At 37.5% G+C, this 17,985-nt stretch overlaps 1 protein-coding gene across 7 annotated transcripts in view; it reads right to left on the reverse strand.

The window, feature by feature from the left end:
* Positions 1 to 17,985, reverse strand: part of SMARCA2 (SWI/SNF related, matrix associated, actin dependent regulator of chromatin, subfamily a, member 2) — a 131,075-nt gene that overhangs the window by 64,420 nt on the left and 48,670 nt on the right. For all 7 annotated transcript variants that reach the window (XM_068422290.1, XM_068422285.1, XM_068422286.1 and 4 more), the window contains 10 exons: positions 17,264 to 17,390; positions 15,849 to 16,022; positions 15,452 to 15,625; positions 11,355 to 11,525; positions 7,387 to 7,440; positions 5,837 to 5,967; positions 5,584 to 5,644; positions 3,961 to 4,061; positions 3,510 to 3,657; positions 208 to 371 (listed from right to left, as the gene is read on the reverse strand). In XM_068422290.1, the coding sequence (XP_068278391.1) occupies positions 208 to 371; positions 3,510 to 3,657; positions 3,961 to 4,061; positions 5,584 to 5,644; positions 5,837 to 5,967; positions 7,387 to 7,440; positions 11,355 to 11,525; positions 15,452 to 15,625; positions 15,849 to 16,022; positions 17,264 to 17,390 (1,305 nt within the window). The remainder of the gene's footprint in view (positions 1 to 207; positions 372 to 3,509; positions 3,658 to 3,960; positions 4,062 to 5,583; positions 5,645 to 5,836; positions 5,968 to 7,386; positions 7,441 to 11,354; positions 11,526 to 15,451; positions 15,626 to 15,848; positions 16,023 to 17,263; positions 17,391 to 17,985) is intronic.

Below are 17,985 nucleotides of genomic sequence, written 5' to 3' on the forward strand. Positions count from 1 at the left end.
ACCAAGTGCTTTATCAGCCTTCTGGTCACCCTTCCAATGCCAGTCAATTATCTGGGAAGAAATGATCAAAGAAAACACTGAATACACACTCAGTGTAATCCCACTGTGCACCTCATCTTGCCATTACATGAAAAACATGTATGCATTCCATATAAACCATGCTGCAATGCTTAGAATGATAGTAGCAGAAAGAGATCGTTCACTTACGAAAGGGGAACAATGATGAGATAGGGGCCATTGAGTCTTTTGTGCTCCATCAGGTAAGTGATGAGTGCAATAGTCTGTATTGTCTTTCCTAGTCCCATTTCATCAGCTAAAATTCCATTCAGATTGTTATTATAGAGTGAGACCATCCATTCTAGTCCCTGGAGCTGAAATTAAGAATAGTAGTTCCAGTTATTTAAAACCCATACAAATAATTAACACCAATACTACAGAACCATGGCTCTGATGTCCTTGTCTACTTAAACATTGGATTTCCTTTAATAATACTATATGCACAGGGATCACTGGCTTTCTTAACACCTTCCTCCCACAACAAAAAAACCCAAATCAAGATAATTTTCTGGTAACAGCTACATGGAAATCATCACTCCTCTTTAGCAGAGCCCATAATATGAAGTCAGATCTCACACACGTAGGGTTTTTTGTACTGCACACAAAGCAACACAGGCACTCACGGGCTGATAAACACTTAACATTAGAAGAGTTTGTTCTTCACTTTCAACACTGTCAAATGTTAAACTTCCTGTGTATATTTCATGCCACTTGCCTGTGTCAATTATTTCAAAACAAACCCATCAAGTCTGCGCAAAACACGGAAGCCTCACACTTGCCAACTGCATCACTTGTATGCTGAATCTCTTGCAGCACACGTCCATTTAGTGTCTGCTGTCCATACCTCCACATGTCAGAGTAGGCCCCCTTTGTCCAATTATGCCTTGTGTATAAAATCCCAGAGCTGGAAGGAAGCCAGAGTACCGTAGCTAAGAAATGTCTACATAGCAGAGTTTCACATTCCAAGGAGTACTGCTAGAAAGCACTGACTCAGATTATTCCCTTGTCACACAGACATCCACATACATGTGTATCACATTACTCATGCAAGTGCAAAGTGAGTTTTTACTTCTAAGACCCAGACTTTTGGTGAGTCTTATGCATAGAGAGAGAAGCAAATTAAGAGCCCTGAGAAAGTTCAGAGGGAAAACACTACATGCTTGAAGTAACCTTCTCTTGTCCCTGCAAGAGAGTATACAAAATAATATTGCTGATTCACTGGCTTTATGTACATACTGACTAATTCATATTTAGGTATTAAATACTCAGGCCACCAGAAGCTGATCAGAATTCATTTTGCAACCGTATGTCCCACTTACAAAGTAGTTTCAGGATTGAGAATAGGAAAACTGTCTTTTCTACTTCATTGAACTTTCTCCACTGACATACACTGATATGAAGGAAGGGACAATCTTACCAAACTTGACAGTAAGAAATATGGAAAAGCAGAAAAATAGTTGAGAAGAAAAAAGCACGTAAAATCTAGAGGATGGGGAAATACAGGGAGTGAAGGGGAGAGTCACAGAAGAGTCTCTTTCAGAACATCCTTGCTACAGCCAAAGCCAAACCTCAACGCTCCTGACACAAGGCTCCTTAGACAAGTGTGCCTCTTACTTCTGGTGCAATTACTATATAGAATAGACACCATAAAGAATGAATCTACCTATTCAATTGCTAGATATCACATTGAGCAGCCAAAGCACCTGCTCTAATTGGTAAACTATGTAAGTGTCTGTGTAACTCCATAGACTGAATTTTTGCACTTCGTGGCACACAAGGAAATTGCATTGCAAAACACAGATCTGCATAACTTAAGAATACTTCTATGTTCCATAACTAATTACAATTCAGGAAGTAAAGGAATTACCACAAACTTAATCTCCCATCCATGCCACTTTAAGCCAATATGGCCATCAAATTAGTACTTATACACTATTCATTTAGTACATCGGGTAAACCTTCCCAGACAACGAATCAGGATTATGCAGGAAAGAAAGCTGCTGACTGCATCTGTTGGCTCCCTGCTTCATTGGGTGCACAAGCTGGACAACATATTGACTATGAGGCAGCAAAAATAAAGAGAGTCATAGCTGAGAAAGTGGCATATTTCTCTATATGGTTTGATTCTATCTTGTCTTAGTCACAGCATTCCTCAATGGTGCCACAACAGTTAATTAAGGTATCATGTTCAAAATCAGTCCCTAAATGACACGTTCCTCCTTTTGTTGAGGGCTCACAGTGAGATAACTAGGAGTGCTAAGGATTCACAACAGAACTCAAATTCAGATGGAGTTTTGCTAGTAACAAGTAGGATCATGGGATTATTCAGTTTGAAACAAACCTCAGGCAGTCTCTAGGCCAATCCCCTGCCCAAAGTAGGTCCAGCCTTGGGGCCAGGTTGCTCAAGGCTTTATGTGGTCAGCGATTGAAAACCTCCTAGGTAAAACCTCTCTGAACCCCTGCTCCACAGCGACACTGTCCTCTTCTGTACATCCAGTCTGAACTCGCTTGTTTCAGCTTTTGTTCATTGTCTCTTGTTTTCCCACCATGTCCCACAGTGAGGAGTCCAATACAAAAATATTAAAATATTTCGAAAAGAGAAATCAGCTTAATTCTTTAATTTTAAACTATTTTAAAAAGCTACTGTAATATATGGCAGTGCTGAGGAGCATAAGAAGCAGGGGCTGTAATCATAACGCTTTGCACACTTAAGAAACAGTCTTCCTCCTAGTTCTCTGCAAGTGGAAACAGTTATACATCTTTTGATGTCTTGGTGAGGAAGTACTATTCTTTATTTTACGTGGATGTAGAAATAATGTTCTGACTGCAGAAAAGATGCAGGTTCTTGGGAGTTTCCTACAAAGCTGTACAGTAGCAGAAGTGTTGAAAACCTGGACCAAGGACATTTTCAATCATACATGAACCTAGTTTATGTCAGAATACAAAAGTTTCTAGTTATTAAATCCCCTGGATGTCTGTAAAGAATATGAGACATCAACCTGTACAGTAAAATATTTTTCTTGTTTCCAAATTTTATCTATCACTGCACTGAAATATTAGGATCTTAAAAAACAAAATCCTGAACTTTTAAGTACTCGGAGAAGAAAAATATTGTTAACCCACCAAAAATTAAAACAAAGCAGAATTGAAATTCCAGGTCAATGAGAAGGATAGCAAACCAAAATATTACAGGCTACTAGCCTGTTGACCATGCAATGAAAAAAAAGTTACAGGTATATGCAGAAAGTTGGTATCCTTATTCAAGCAGTATGTATGAAACATTACCTGTGATAGGTAACTGTCTTTCCTTTGCCCACATAATTCCCAAATTCCAACCTACTAGAGATCTTGTATTTCTTAACAAATTTTCTGTTTGCCGCTTGAAATATCACACTGAAATGTCAAGCATCATTCCAAGTTTTAAATATTTTAATGTTTTAATGATTTCTCACCTGATAATGTTTTAGTGTGCCATTAATAAGAAGAGAAGACTGCTTTTCCACCCTTTCTGTGATCGCATGAGCAACAGTGTAGTAGGACTGAGACCCTCTAGCACTATACTGCATGCTATATTCATCATCCACATCTTGTTTGGCTGTCCTGGAAAGCAGAAAAAGAACTAAAGTGAATTCCCACAAACAAGCGATTTTTTTGACTGCAGCTCACACAAGTATGTTTAAAGAAACAGTGCAAATCCCCAGCTGTGGTGAGTACACCGAAGGGTGCAAGCTACTTTATAAACAGTACACAATTAATACCAAATGATCATGTTCCTCCTCCTGCAGATGTTCAGGCCAGAGAAGTTACCACAACTCACTGTAATCTAGAGCAGACTACTCTTGGAAAACACCACTGTAAGAAATCACAATTCCTAACAAAACCCATCACCTAAAGAACACTCACTCAATTATTTGCTTTGCATCTTTCTCAGAAACTTCCTCACTGTTAGGATCCAGGAGTATCTTCTCATCTGCTTCTAACCTGCTTGATTCTTCTTCATCATCCTACAGAATAAAGAAAAAGAGCAGAGGCGCTGGGAAGTGCAACATCTTCCTAAGTCATACTTTCAACTGCCATTCACATATTGGCAGCTTTCAATAGTCAATGCTTTATGACAGAAACCTGAATCACAAAGTTTAACTTACGTATATTCTGCAACAGAACTGTGCTGCAGCATAACAAGAAGATAATTTTTGACACGCATTAACCAACAAGAACTCATGATACTTTGACATAAAAAGTATCTTCCCCTTTAATGATCTTACTTTTAAAAGCCTTACTCTGTCTACCGTGTTCACAAGAGGATTCCAATACCATGCACATGTTCATATCATATTCCAGATGTGTGATAATTTAATAAAGCTTAAAAAACTGTCAAGAACTGCTATTTTAGGCTTCCTAGTTTCTTAACTTTTTAAGAACAGACCACATTTTAACTCTTTTTAAAAAAACTTAATTTGTCTTCTGGCTACAGTTGCAACGGATAACCAACAACTTAAAATCTCACTAACGAAGCTGAACAAAACACTCCTCTGAGTTCTGCAAGTGTATTCTCCTAAGAATGATTTCGCCAGCTCTAAACAACACTGCTGCTAAAGAGTCTGTGCTAAAAATGTTGGCACATGTCTTTTAACATTCCTCCCAGAATCTGACAGGCATCAGGCCCTTCCCTCCTACTTAATACTGAGAGCCTTGTACAATTACATTAGCAGTAATTAGTCCTGCAAAGGCATGTACCTTAACATCATACAGTCCAGTCAGTTTCAGTGGTCATTTGGTCTAGTATTGTAAAGACTGCTAGACTTAGGATACCTGAATTCTATACTCAGTTCTGCTACTAGCCTGTTGACTGAATATGATCCTTCTCTACTCCTCAGTTTTCCTCTCCTTTAGAAAGTACTTGATTGAAAAATGCTATGCAAGTACCGACATTGATCATTCATAGTATCTAATATTATGACCCTGCAGGGTTGGGATCTTTTTTTAAGTTTAAGATTATTTTTAGAATTTTTGCAAAAATAGTACTTAAATAACCATTAAAGTACTGAATCAAATAAGCCTACCCTGAATAGCCCAAACCTAAATCCCTGACATAATCTCTTTTTAATAAACATAATATACAACAAATAATAACTGTGTTATTCAGAATTGTCAATAAAACCTCCAATGCATAAACATTAAAGATGTTAACTTAATTCAGCACAAAGCCACAATACAGGCTTTTCTGACATATGTTTTAAAATAGGAACCTGCTTATATTCTCTGGTTCATGCAACAGTCAGAGTAAAATATTTACTTTTCCTAACCCCAATTACCAGTTAGGCATTTACAGCATATACAAAGGGAAACTGCTATGAACTGAAAAGAATTACAAACCCAGTTACGTTTCTATTATTCTTAAAACACCTACACACCTGCTATTAACTTTCCCTTCCTTCCTTATAAAAAAGAGGAAAATATCACATGGAATAAGTACTTGTTTTTTACTGTATAACTTGTCACAGTGGTTTTTTTAAAGACACATACCTCCTCCTCATATTCAGAGCCACTTTCATCTTCACTGTCTGACCTGGGAGCAACTTCATAGCTGTACAAATATGACAGAAAGATTATGAATTACAGATAACAAGAGGAGGGATTAGGTTCAATACATGTCCTACTCAGCTTACACATAATAAATTAAAAGAACAATAGAATCGAATAGGTAAAAAAGAAAAAAGAGTAAGTAAGAGAAGCCTGTGAAAAACATCAATGTAAATAGAAAAAGCAACCTACTTACCCAGGGTTCATTTCCAGCCAAGCATCCAGCTGACTTGCTTTTGGTGCTTCTGGTCCAAGAAGAACTTTGCCTGTTTCAGTGTGAGTCACTTTGACTGGAAGGTCACTCATCTGACTGCTCTCATCTATGGGCTAAAAATTCAAATGAAATTTTATACCATAAGGCAACTGAATTTCATGCTTGTCATACACAATAAAAAGAACTAACAGTACCTTCAAAATTCTGATCTGAACAAGAAGTGAAGTTTTGTTATTAGAAGCCATACCTTCCCACATGGCTATCAAGAAAACACTGAGTCACAGTATTTCTGTGTGTAACATATTCTAAGTGACATCCACAAATGTATTACAGTATTCCAAATGAATTAACAAAAGCAGCATAGAAAAGAATACACTGTTGGCTTCTGTGAAACAAGACACAAGGTATGTATACTTATAGGCATTTAATCCTGTTACTTATACCAATGGACATCTGTAACAAAAAACCTTATGACCTTTTCTTTTAAATGGAGAAAGAAGAATGTAACACTTTAGCTAACTTTTTAAGTAAAGAAGGCCTATTTTAAAGACCCACTGTCCTGACTTCTTCAATTAAGATGATAAAGTACCTGCAATAACAAAACCTTTTTCTTACTCTGGTGCTCTATCAAAACCAGAATAGCATAATTATTTTTGTCTGTTATTTCTTTGCCCTGTTTAATCACAGATTTTCTACTTTAAAAACCTTTTGCCTTCTACTACTGCTTCTACTGAAGAATCTTTTCCTAATATATATACATGAACAAGAAAAATAATTCTGAACAGTTATAAATACAGTCACTGACAGAGTATAAAACTTGTTCCATTTCCATAAATACTTAAGTTACAGGAATATTATGTGCATTTTCCTTGTACAACTGTAACTATATTAAAGGATTTTGCTATAACTCTTTTAACTACATGAGCAAAAATTTCACTTGCAAGTATAAAAAATGAATAGAAAAATGGCATTAACAGAATAGCTCCTAATGAGGCAGCATACTCTCTCCTAGTGAATGAAAAATACTATTCAGAGAATGACACAGAAAAATTACTCATTTCCATTTGTTTCTGAGGAAGAATGAACTTTCAGATGTCTTAAGCCATCATAATACTATAGTCTGTCCTATGTCTGAAAGGTAATTATGTGCAATGTCAACAATGTATTTTACAAAAATGAGAAGCTAGAATATATTGTGCTTACAACCTCATTTTGGAGAGTAAATTATGTCTACACACAGACTGCAAGAAAACCATTTACTTTTAAGCATATAACAGAGCTGAGAGGGATTCTTCAGCATATTCAGTGACAGATTCAATATATTTTCCTTTTAGTCTTCAACTTTGTGAAGAGAAACAGTCTAGCATAAATGTTACTGTAGATAATTTTTATTCCTGGTTATAAACAACAGCTCTTCTTAGAACGTTTCTGGTCATGATTTTTTTTTTAAGCTATAGCAATGGCGTGCAGAGCAATCACTGAAGTTTGAAAAAAAAACAAACAACAAAAAAAACACCTTGTAAAGTTCATACCTCTCCATCAGGACCAAGACCAGATGCCATTCCCTCTGCATTTTCTTCAGCCTTCTACAACAAATGAAGAAGTGAAAAATATCACAGTCAGATTACAAGCATAGAGAGAATACTTTGTATGAGGAAAGTATTTTGGACCATGAATATGTTTCACTCTATTTCTGAATAGCCTGGGGTGCATATAATTTAAGGTGTGGGTGGATATAGGTAGAGACAGGTACAGAGTTACTACCAAACACACAAACCATTTACTAGTATGATTAGGGTACCTACAATACCTCTAGTCACTGTAATAAATCTGCATCTAAGTAGTGGTTGGCCTACTGAATTTCTGGTCCAGACCTAAAGCTCAGTTACTTACAGACTGTGCTAATATAAATAAAACAGTAATTAATTTTCATGTAATTTACTATTCATTTCCTCTAACGTGCTTTAATCTCAGTTTCGGAGGTACCAACAGGCATCACAGATTGTATATTCGGGCAGGCACTTTCATTTTGGGTATGTATACAATTTTTTTTGGTCTGACAACTAACTAGAAGGGGTATTTTGGGAGTTCTTTGCACTATAACTCGATTAAGTCTAGACCATAATTACTCAAATTACAAACAAAAAGAACCCTGGAGTTCTTATCTGGAGTAAGTTAGATTTTTTTTCTCCCCAGGCACCACTCTGAGAAATAAGCAGTATCTTTGTCAAAGCCTGTCATTTATCCTACTTAAAAATGTCAGGATAGCATGACAAAATGGAAGACATAGTTTGCTTCTGAATTGGAATTTTCCTAAACAATTCTGACCATGAGCAAGAAAGGACAGAACACAGCTTCTGCTTCTGTCACAGTGCTTGGTCTGTAGTACTACAGCACTGTTTTATTTTGGTTACCAATGTAAACAGATCAGACTAATAACAAGAACAGATATCTTAAATTGTGTTTTATAGATAAACAACTTCCAAGTATCGTTAATGTGTGTGATAAATTTATATAATCCAGTTGTTTCTTTTTTTGTTAAGAAGTATACTTAAGGAATAGCTGCACTTCCGAATATTGAGATGATCCTCAATATCAGCTTCAGATCAAGCCTTGAGCCTTTGTCTTTGCCATTAAAGTCCATTTGCTAAGGCAAGAACTTCAAATGAAGATGCAGCTGCAGAAATGGGTCAAGTCTACATGTTTAAAAAGTTTATTCTTACTTCTTTTACATAGCCTTCATCCTTCAGGACATATGCCTAATTATCTTTGTTAACTACCCTTTCACTAGTGTTACCAAAAATGGAAATCTGGCTAAGCTTAATTCTAGTCTAAAACCTTTAAAATACTTATGAAATATAATATTCTTTAATATACAAAAAATAACTTGAAAGAGAGGCTTATAAATACTTCACTGGGCCACACCAATATCATTGTTTCTGCTCAATGCAACAATAGCTGATGCTCAGTGAGAACATTAGTACAAGCTTGAAGGCTGCTTGCTTCAGCATTCCTGGGCAGCAGGTAGGTCTGCTGACAAAGAAAGGAACTGTACCAAAATTGAAGAGTTTAAACAAACACAGGGGCAGGATAAGTTATGATAGCACATATCTGGTCTCGGCTGAACAAGCTACATTGACTGAGGACACTTTTTCCTTGGATGAACACCAAAGGGAGGGGTCCATTCTTTTGCACACAAGACTGCTCTCTTAACAGCTAGACTGTTACAGCTTAGCTATAGTCAAAGGAAAGAACCTTACAACTCAAACACACCATCACAAATAAGCAGTAAGCATCAGTACAGTTCACCATGCAAAGAACAGATCCCGCTGTGAGAGCAGAAACATTTACAACCTACAGTTAAAAACTAGTTTGGAAAGCAGAAACATATGCTACAAAGGAGATAAATGTAAATAATGACAGATACCTCGCACTCGTATTTTGGGCTATGCAAAGAGGTCTTTAATCCTTGACAAGGAAACACCTATTTTGTAAAAGTAGGAAGCTACATTTTCTTCATTCTTCATACAATGACAGGAAAAACTCCTATGGATAAAGGTGAAGTGTTGCATAGCAAGTTAAACTGGCCTGTCAGATGAAAATTTAATCTGGAGTATTTTTTTTTTAATCCATGATTGCAGTGAGGATGTAGGACACTAGCTGAACAGGAAGCTGGAGACAGAAGATGCAAATACAGGAATGTGAAAAAAGCAAAGAGGGAAAATCTACCATAAAGATTCCCTAAACTGTATCCCAGAGAAAAAATGGACTAGTCTGAAATTTTATTCTTGTAAGAATATAGAGTTCATTTGGATATTATATAATGTAAGCCTGGCAAAGACGAGAAGTACTTCTCCGCCATCTGCTTCCTCATTGCCGTTTCTAGAAGAAAACCCTAAAAACTCTCTTCTCTCATTCCTCTGTAAGTACAAACATTTAAATACAGGTGTTAGTAGATTCAACTGTGTTTTACATGGATTAGAAAACATTAAAGGGTAAGTATTAAAAGCGCATGACTCAGAAAAAGACACAGTGCCCCCTAACTTCAATGAGAACTGCAGCCATGCAACAACAAATTCATAGAATTATAAGTTAAAACAAAGGGTAATATTTGTGGGCACTCATGTATCATTGACAGATGAGCAAAGCTTGGTGGAAAGAACTTCATCACATACAAAAAGCTGAGATGATCAAGACTGACATGGCATTTTTTTCTGTTAATGTTACTTTAGGTTTTAGGCTGGGATATTTATAAGCACTGAATATTTATGTAGCATATTTCCTTTTTACTTCAGTGACAGAAAATTATCTTTATTGACATGGCCAGAAGATACTCTGTTCCTCATACATACTTCAGCTAAACTGACATAGAAATAGAACCATACCACAGATGTGGATTGTTGAAGGAATTAATAATTTTCATTAGAGCAGTGCATTTACGCTATCTCATTAGGGATTATTTCTACTCTGAATTCCGTACATTAAATCAGGTCTATTCTCACTAGTAATACAGGTCAAGAACTCCTTTTAAGTTACATCTTAACTTTGCAGGTGGGGGATGTTAAGAACACACTCTCAACAAAAGTACAGAGGTTTTGGAGAGGGACAGGAGAAAACATGGAACATTTTTTAGGCCATTAATCTCCAAAATCAGAATTTTTTATATGCTGATATTTATTAACATATTTAGAGTACTGCTTGTAAACCATGTAAATATAATGTTTATATTTGTTATCAGCAATTAGTAACAAACCAGGCATGGAAATAGATTATAAAAATCCTCTTATCCATGCTGCAAGAGATGAAAGGTACTCAGAGGTCACAAAAATGACAAATCATTACTTAATGATTATTTCACACACAGAATTATTTTTTTCAAAAATCAGACTGTTCAGTTTTCATGAGTCTCTCTCACAGGGTAAAATACTTCATATGAAGAAAGGTAATTTTGAAAATCTTCAATTAAACATTAAGAATGCACAATGACAATACTACTGGCAGAATACCCATTTAGTATAATACACCTACCCAAGTTCTTTCTCTCTAGTCGTTTCCAATGGTCGTACAAAATGGACTGAGCCAAGTGTAGAACGTGGAGGTCTAAAAAAGTTACCCTGTATGAAACAGCTACACAAATCAGACTTCTCCCATCTTCTTTATATAATGTATTTTGGATCCACTGGATCCTTTCTGGGTACTTTAATCCTAATTTACATGCCTGGCCCAATTTTGCCTGTAGAAAGTTTATCAGCTAATCAATGTTAACAGCCCACGATTTTCTAATCCTGCCTCCTTCTCACTTTCTTCGGAATTGATGACAGCAAATTTCTTAAATATTTCAGTGGAGAGAGATTAGTTCTCTCAGGGTTAAGAATTTGGCAGTGTAGATGATTTTAGGTACTGTGGTATGTGTATGACAATTGCGTATCACTACGTTTATCAACATTAAAATCGGACTTGAGGAAGAGATGGCCTAAGAATACCAGCTGAAACTACTTGCCTTCTTTCTTCTCCTTCTCTTCTTCTTCTCTTTGGCTGCTTGTGCCTGTTTATGCTCCCATACCAGGTTAGTCAAGTTAGCCACATACTCATCTGTCTGCTGCAATAGGTAGGCCAGGCGTCTATCTTTCTTTTGGTCAATCAGTTTACGGTAGCCTTCTTCGTCTTCAGCCTAGCAAGACAAAATAGACATCAGCCATGACAGAAACACTTCCAAAGAAACACCAACCAACTTCTATGTCAATAACCATGTGTTATCTTAGTTAAGTCACTATGATCTGCATAGGGGGACAACCAGATGGGCAAACGACTCATCAGATGATCAACCCCAGAGGATCACACATTTGTGTTAACGGGTCATAGATTTACAGAATTGTTTGGGTTGGAAGGCACCTTAAAAGATCATCTAGTTCCAACCCCCCTGCCATGGGCAGGGACACCTTCCACTAGACCAGACTGCTCAGAGCCCCATCCAACCAGGCCTTGAACACTTCCAGGGAAGGGGCTGCCACAACTTCTCTGGGCAACCTGTTCCAATCTCTCACCACCTTCACAGGAAAGAATTTCTTCCTAATATCTCATCTAAATCTGCCCTCTTTCAGGGTAGGACTATACCTTTAAAATCATTACCCCTCATCCTATCACTACACTCCCTGATAAACAGTCCCTTCCCATCTTTCCTGTAGGCCCCCTTTAAGTACTGGAAGGCTGCTATAAGGTCTCCCGAGAGCCTTCTTTTCTCCAGGCTGAACAACCCCAACTCTCTCAGCCTGTCTTCATAGGAGAGGTGCTCCAGCCCTCTGATCATCTTCGTGGCCCTCCTCTGGACTCGCTCCAACAGCCCCAAGTCATTCTTATGTGGGGGCCCCAGAGGTGAACACAGTACTCCAGGTGGGGTCTCACGAGAGCAGAGTAGAGGGGGAGAATCACCTCACTTGACCTGCTGGCCACACTGCTTTTGATGCAGCACAGGATGCAACTGGCTTTCTGGGCTGCGAGCACGCATTGCTGGCTCACGACCAGCTTTTCATCCACCAATATCCCCAAATCCTTCTCCGCAAGGCTGCAGAGAGTAATATCCTATCTGGAGACAGTAAGAAGAGGGATACCACAGCAGTCTGTCCTGGGACATGTTGTGTTTAATATCTCTATCAGTGACCCAGAGGAAGGGATGGAGGGCATGCTAGTCAAGTTTGCAGATGACACAAACTGGGGGTACCAGTCAATATGCTCAAAGGCTGGGCTGCACTTCAGAAGGACCTGAACAGGCAGAGAAATTTTGCCATTTCTAACCTTAGAGGTTTTCAAGACATGATTGAAAAAGGCCTTGAGCAACCTGCTTTGAACTCCATGTTGACACTGCTTTGGAAGGTGTTTGGACTAGAGAGCTCCCTGTCAGCCTGAGTGACTCTGGGATTCAGGGACTCTATGATTCTAAGTATCTCCTACTCTCATAGACTAATGACTGAAAAATCTACAGCAGGGGAAAAAAAAAATCACTTAATGTCAGATCAAACAGATTACAATCTCCTGAAAAAGACATGCTTGGTAAGTCTCCTATGGAGATGATTTTTCGAAGTCATGAAGTGCAGGTAGCCCATATCCAGAGGAAGAACATGAGAGGTGGATTTGAGCTTGTGTTTAGTCCTTTTTCCAGTATGAATACAAATATTTTTCTTTCAGGTGTTAGAAGAAAATTTTCTTTTGGACAGATTATCTATTATCTTTCTACTCTGGTGTTATTTCATCTTTGATACAGGTGACTATCAGAGACAGGATTCACCAGATAAGCCATATCTCTGAGTCATTCTGGCAACTTCTGCATCCTTATGGCACTGCATAGGTGTGTTGTTAGGGGTAAGACATACCAGGAAATATTAGTTTCATGTGCTGCGAAGATACAATGCAGCATTTGAGCATGTCAGAAAAATACAACAAATCAGCAGAGATGCCGTTGTCAATTTTGGCTAAAACAACAAATAAAGGAAGTATACAATGTCTTATAAAAACCAAACACAAGTAAGAAATATTTTAAAGATGATTACTTTAAAAGACAGCACTCTGGGAGACACAAAAGATCTCCTGCCTTTCTGGAGAGACACCAGAACTGCAGAAAGTTGGCAAGAACAGCTGTAATGTTCAAATCGAGCTTGTAAAATTGGCTTATAAATTTCATTTGTAATGTTCAAGCCATCAGAACTACAACATTCAAAACCTAAGTTTTTAGAATTTTTATTGTTATCATTATTATTATTATTATTACTGAATACACAGTCATTGTAATCTAGCCAAGGTACTTCCTTTACACATTCAAGCTTCTCTTGACAGTATCTTTTTAAATCATACCAATGCTCATTCCTGCATGTGATATATACTAGCATTAACGAGCTGTTACACAATCACCATTTTGAATCGTAGCCAACAAAGGACAATCTGTGGAATGAATTCAACATTCCTGAAAAGATATGTGAAGAGTTTCAGACACAGCACATTTTCCTAGACCACACCAAGCATCTGAGAAGAGATGATGTTTGTAAAAACCCCTAGTACATATCTGCAAATTCAAAATTTATCACAACTGACTAAAACTAAATATGCAAAATAACATCACTAGCATAATACACAGTTTGCTTTTGCACAAGGATTTAACTGAGCAGTAGGGGCAAAGACTTCTTAGCACAAAGCCCCAAAAGGAAAATTCCTATCAAGTGCTATATGTATGGTAAGAGCTTAACCACAGCCTTGGTGAAGGAGTCTTAGGAGAAAGCACTGATATCCTGGAAGCACTGGTAACCTGTGCCATTTCTGGACACTCAAATTTACTTCATATTTTTCAGCAGTAGATATCTTTATTATTTATCCTACTACATATTAGACTGGCATAAGCTCAACCTCATAATGTACAAAAATATTTCTAAAATATCAAGATTTCCTTTTTTTTTTAATCAGCTCTTTTTCCTCTAATAATTAGCATTTTTACAAGCTTGGTTAGACACACAGCTGGCAATTACAAAAGAGCTCTATAATGCTGAATACTATGTAATTTTAAGAAATGCTCTAGGGCCTAAACATCTGTTACTCTCTTATGCAAGTCCTTCATTTACAGTTTACATACACTTTTATTTCTAAGTTTTTATCGGTTTTATATTTAATTATTTCTACACTCTGTTCTGTGATTTTTAAAATCAAACTATTCAGTCCTTATTCACGGTGGGAACAGAGTCTGGACAGGAACTAGAGTTTTGCATTACATCTGCACCCATATTAGATACTTACTGTTTTTTCCACCTTGTTTCAAAGTAAGCATGTCATTTCCCATTCAATTCTACGTTGGTAAAGTGTTAAGTGTTAGAAAAGAGCTAACCAATGTCTTGAAGAAATTTTTCCAACCCCAGTTGCTAATATACTTGTACATACGCATTAATCTGTCTACACTTTAAATTCCAGAATTATTTTAACTCCTGAAATGTCGGCAGCCCACTGATTGGTTCCATAGTGTTCTGGAAAGATGTGGTTATACACAAACCCATTCTACTCTGTCCGAAGAATGACAGAACTGATATTGTGCAGGTGCAAGGAAGGGAAAACTATAAATAGCAAGGAGTATGGTCCTGGAGCATTAGTGGGTAGAATTGGTTGCTATTAATTCTCAAGATACATGCATTACTGCTATTGGTTATGTACTTTCTCAGGTGAAATCAGCTTTATGTAAAAGCTGCAAAGTAATGTCACGAACAAGTTAATCGTACGGAATCTTCAAAACTATAACTGTTAGTACATGAAGTTAATGAGATTAACTGATGTTATACAGAAGTGGCTGTGCTAAGTTTTCATGCTGGTAGAAAAACAATTACTCTTATCAAAAACCTTAAAAGAAGAAGTAGCTACAGGTTAAAATGAACAGTGTCACATTCACTACCATCATCGGAAATACACATAATCAAACTGCAGCAGCTTTAGATTTATACTTTTTGCATTACAAAGGCTTTATTCTGCAAAGGAAATACATGAGTGTGGCTGAGACTGTATATGAAATAGTAAAAGGATACAATATGTAATTTTAGATAAAATAACCATATTCCTTCCTCTACTCCTTACCATTAGTCTCCTCATTCTTTCCTTCTCAATTCTCTCAGTTTCTTTTTTCTGTTCACGCTCAGTGTTGGCATGCCAAGTTGCCACAGCTTTAGAAAGTTTCTGAATTTTCCCAGCAACTGACCGGTGATACTCTTTAAAATCTTTAGCATGCTGCAATATGCTGTTCAAGTATTCCTAGGAAGAGAGACAAGTTAGCACAGACACTTGGACAAAACACAGGATTTGAAATCAGGAATACAGAAGTTCTTATCGTTTTCGAATTGCTTATCACCTGTTTTGGAGGTTTTTTTCATCTTAGAAACTCCAACAGTAAATAAAATATGTAATTTAGAAGACCTGCACAGGCAAAGCAAGGTGTATTTCTGTCATGGGGCAAACAGTCAATAAGTTAAAATACCTGATGCTTCTGCCTACGCTTTCTCTCCTGTTCTATCTTCTGCTGTTTCTCAAGCTTTTCTGTCATACGTGCCTCCCTCAAAGTCTGGCGCTTGCTTCGTTTGTAGGCTTTGGAGTTCAGTGCTGTCTCCAGTGTTGTGTCACGACGCATGCAGGCTACTACCTCTTGTCTTAGCTACCAGTGAGAAAAAAGAAACACTTAAAAAAAAATCATTTTTAATACACAGAGGAACAACTTTAAACATTGGTATGGCAGAGTAAAACAGTAATAGTCCAGAAGATGTCCCAGCTTCCTCTTCCCTTTCCAGTACAGTTCTGAAAAGATCCAGCATCTATACAGTTGCAGCAGCTATGTCTGTCTCCCTAGATAAATCCTAAGTCTTCACAGGATGGCAAAAAGTGTTAATCACTATTAATCATCATTTCTTCCTTCTTTATAAGATGCTGCACATGACTGTCCTGCTGCAGTGAAAGGGGGTAGCCAAGATGTCACACCATCGAAGTAAAACATGAACGAACAACATACACAGCATACTTTCTAGAGCTGGACCTGAATGTAGCTAACAACCCGTTCCATTGCCAGCTGCACAGGAGACAGCAGGGAAAAGTAAATGTTAAGGGCTTGGAACAGTATTGCCACAGTCCCAGCAGTACATCAGGGAGAGCCTGCTGCCTTTTATCTGACCTCTGACAAAACTTCATTTCAAAGGAATGCCAAAGGTAGAGGGAAGGAAGACTTGGACATCATGGTACAAACACTGCCAAGGCTTCTGTCGGGTAGCATTTTTGCTTGACCAGCCAAATCACATCTTTCTTCTTCCAAACTAGCTGGAAAAGCCAATGGCAAGAGGCCCATAAGAGTCTGGCAGTGTGATTCCTTTTCTGAAATTCATTTGCTGATACATGCACTCAACATCCAACTTGTATTTTAGGTGTGACCCTGTATGCTTGATTTTCAAAGTCCATGTGCCACATTGGAAATCCTGAAAACAGATCACAAAGAAATACCGCACACAACACGAACTCTTCCTAAAACAAGGGGGCCCATGAAAGAGGTCCAGAAAGAGGTGCCTATTGGGATTTGTGTTGAAAATCAGCTTGAGCTGGTTCAGTTCTTGTTTTGTCTTTGTGCCAATGCCACGTTCATTATGAAAGACACAGTTCTATGGTTACACTTTAGACTGGAAGATAAAGCAGGAAGCAAAAAGAACACTTGCACATTTTTATTAACAGAACAAAATAAAATCCAAGTTAAACATTTCTGTGACTTGCTTATTGGTCAAGTTTGCTCTCATGCAAAAAATCTCCTGCTTAGGCTCAGTGCTGCTGCAAAACCTCTTTCCAGTTTAGTCTTTGCTACATGAACATGTTTGGCTGTGACCTCTACAAGCATTTTCCTGAAGCAAAATGCATTACCTGGCGCTGGAAATTCAGTAACCTAAGTGCCTTCAACTCCACTGTAGCTTTGGTTCTCAGATCAGGGGGCAGAGAACCAGGCAAGTTCTCCAGTTCCTGGATTCTGTGAGCAATTCGAGCCTGAAGCCTAAGTAAATAGAAAACTGGATAAGACACCTGGAGAAATCTGTAAGCAGTTATCAAAATTACAGAGTAAAAATAGGCAATTTATCTCAGGCATTTATTTGGCTATTACTAATTGTTTCTGATATAACAGGCTTTTGCAGAGATGACATAAGGTATCCTTTTCCACTTTGAAAATAAACTGTCAAATAATGAAAACACCCCTTGGCTCTTTTAATTTTGACTAAAGGTATATGTGTGAAAAGAAACTTCAGAACTTTATTTTACTCATACTATACAGGATTCTGTTTTCAAGCTTCTTCAATGGGTATTGTTTTATGCACAGTGTAGTCAGTGATGACACAGAACTTTCCTTAATATCTGGAATTCTACTTGCTTAGTTTACTGACAAATGAAAAGTTCACTAGTGAAGTATTCACGCTTACACAGCTGTTAACACTGTAAATCAAATTCTACTTCACTCTTCCTTTACAAGCTCCTTTTGCATTCATTTGCAAATTCAAGAGAGAGAGAAAGAGAGAATAATGGACCAGCCAGACAGAACTTGTTTTTCTCTATGTTTTACATTGAAAACCAAGATCACAGAGCTAACAGTTACA

The sequence above is a fragment of the Nyctibius grandis genome, chromosome Z (genome assembly GCF_013368605.1).
Source record: "Nyctibius grandis isolate bNycGra1 chromosome Z, bNycGra1.pri, whole genome shotgun sequence".
In the NCBI taxonomy this organism is placed as follows: domain Eukaryota; kingdom Metazoa; phylum Chordata; class Aves; order Nyctibiiformes; family Nyctibiidae; genus Nyctibius; species Nyctibius grandis.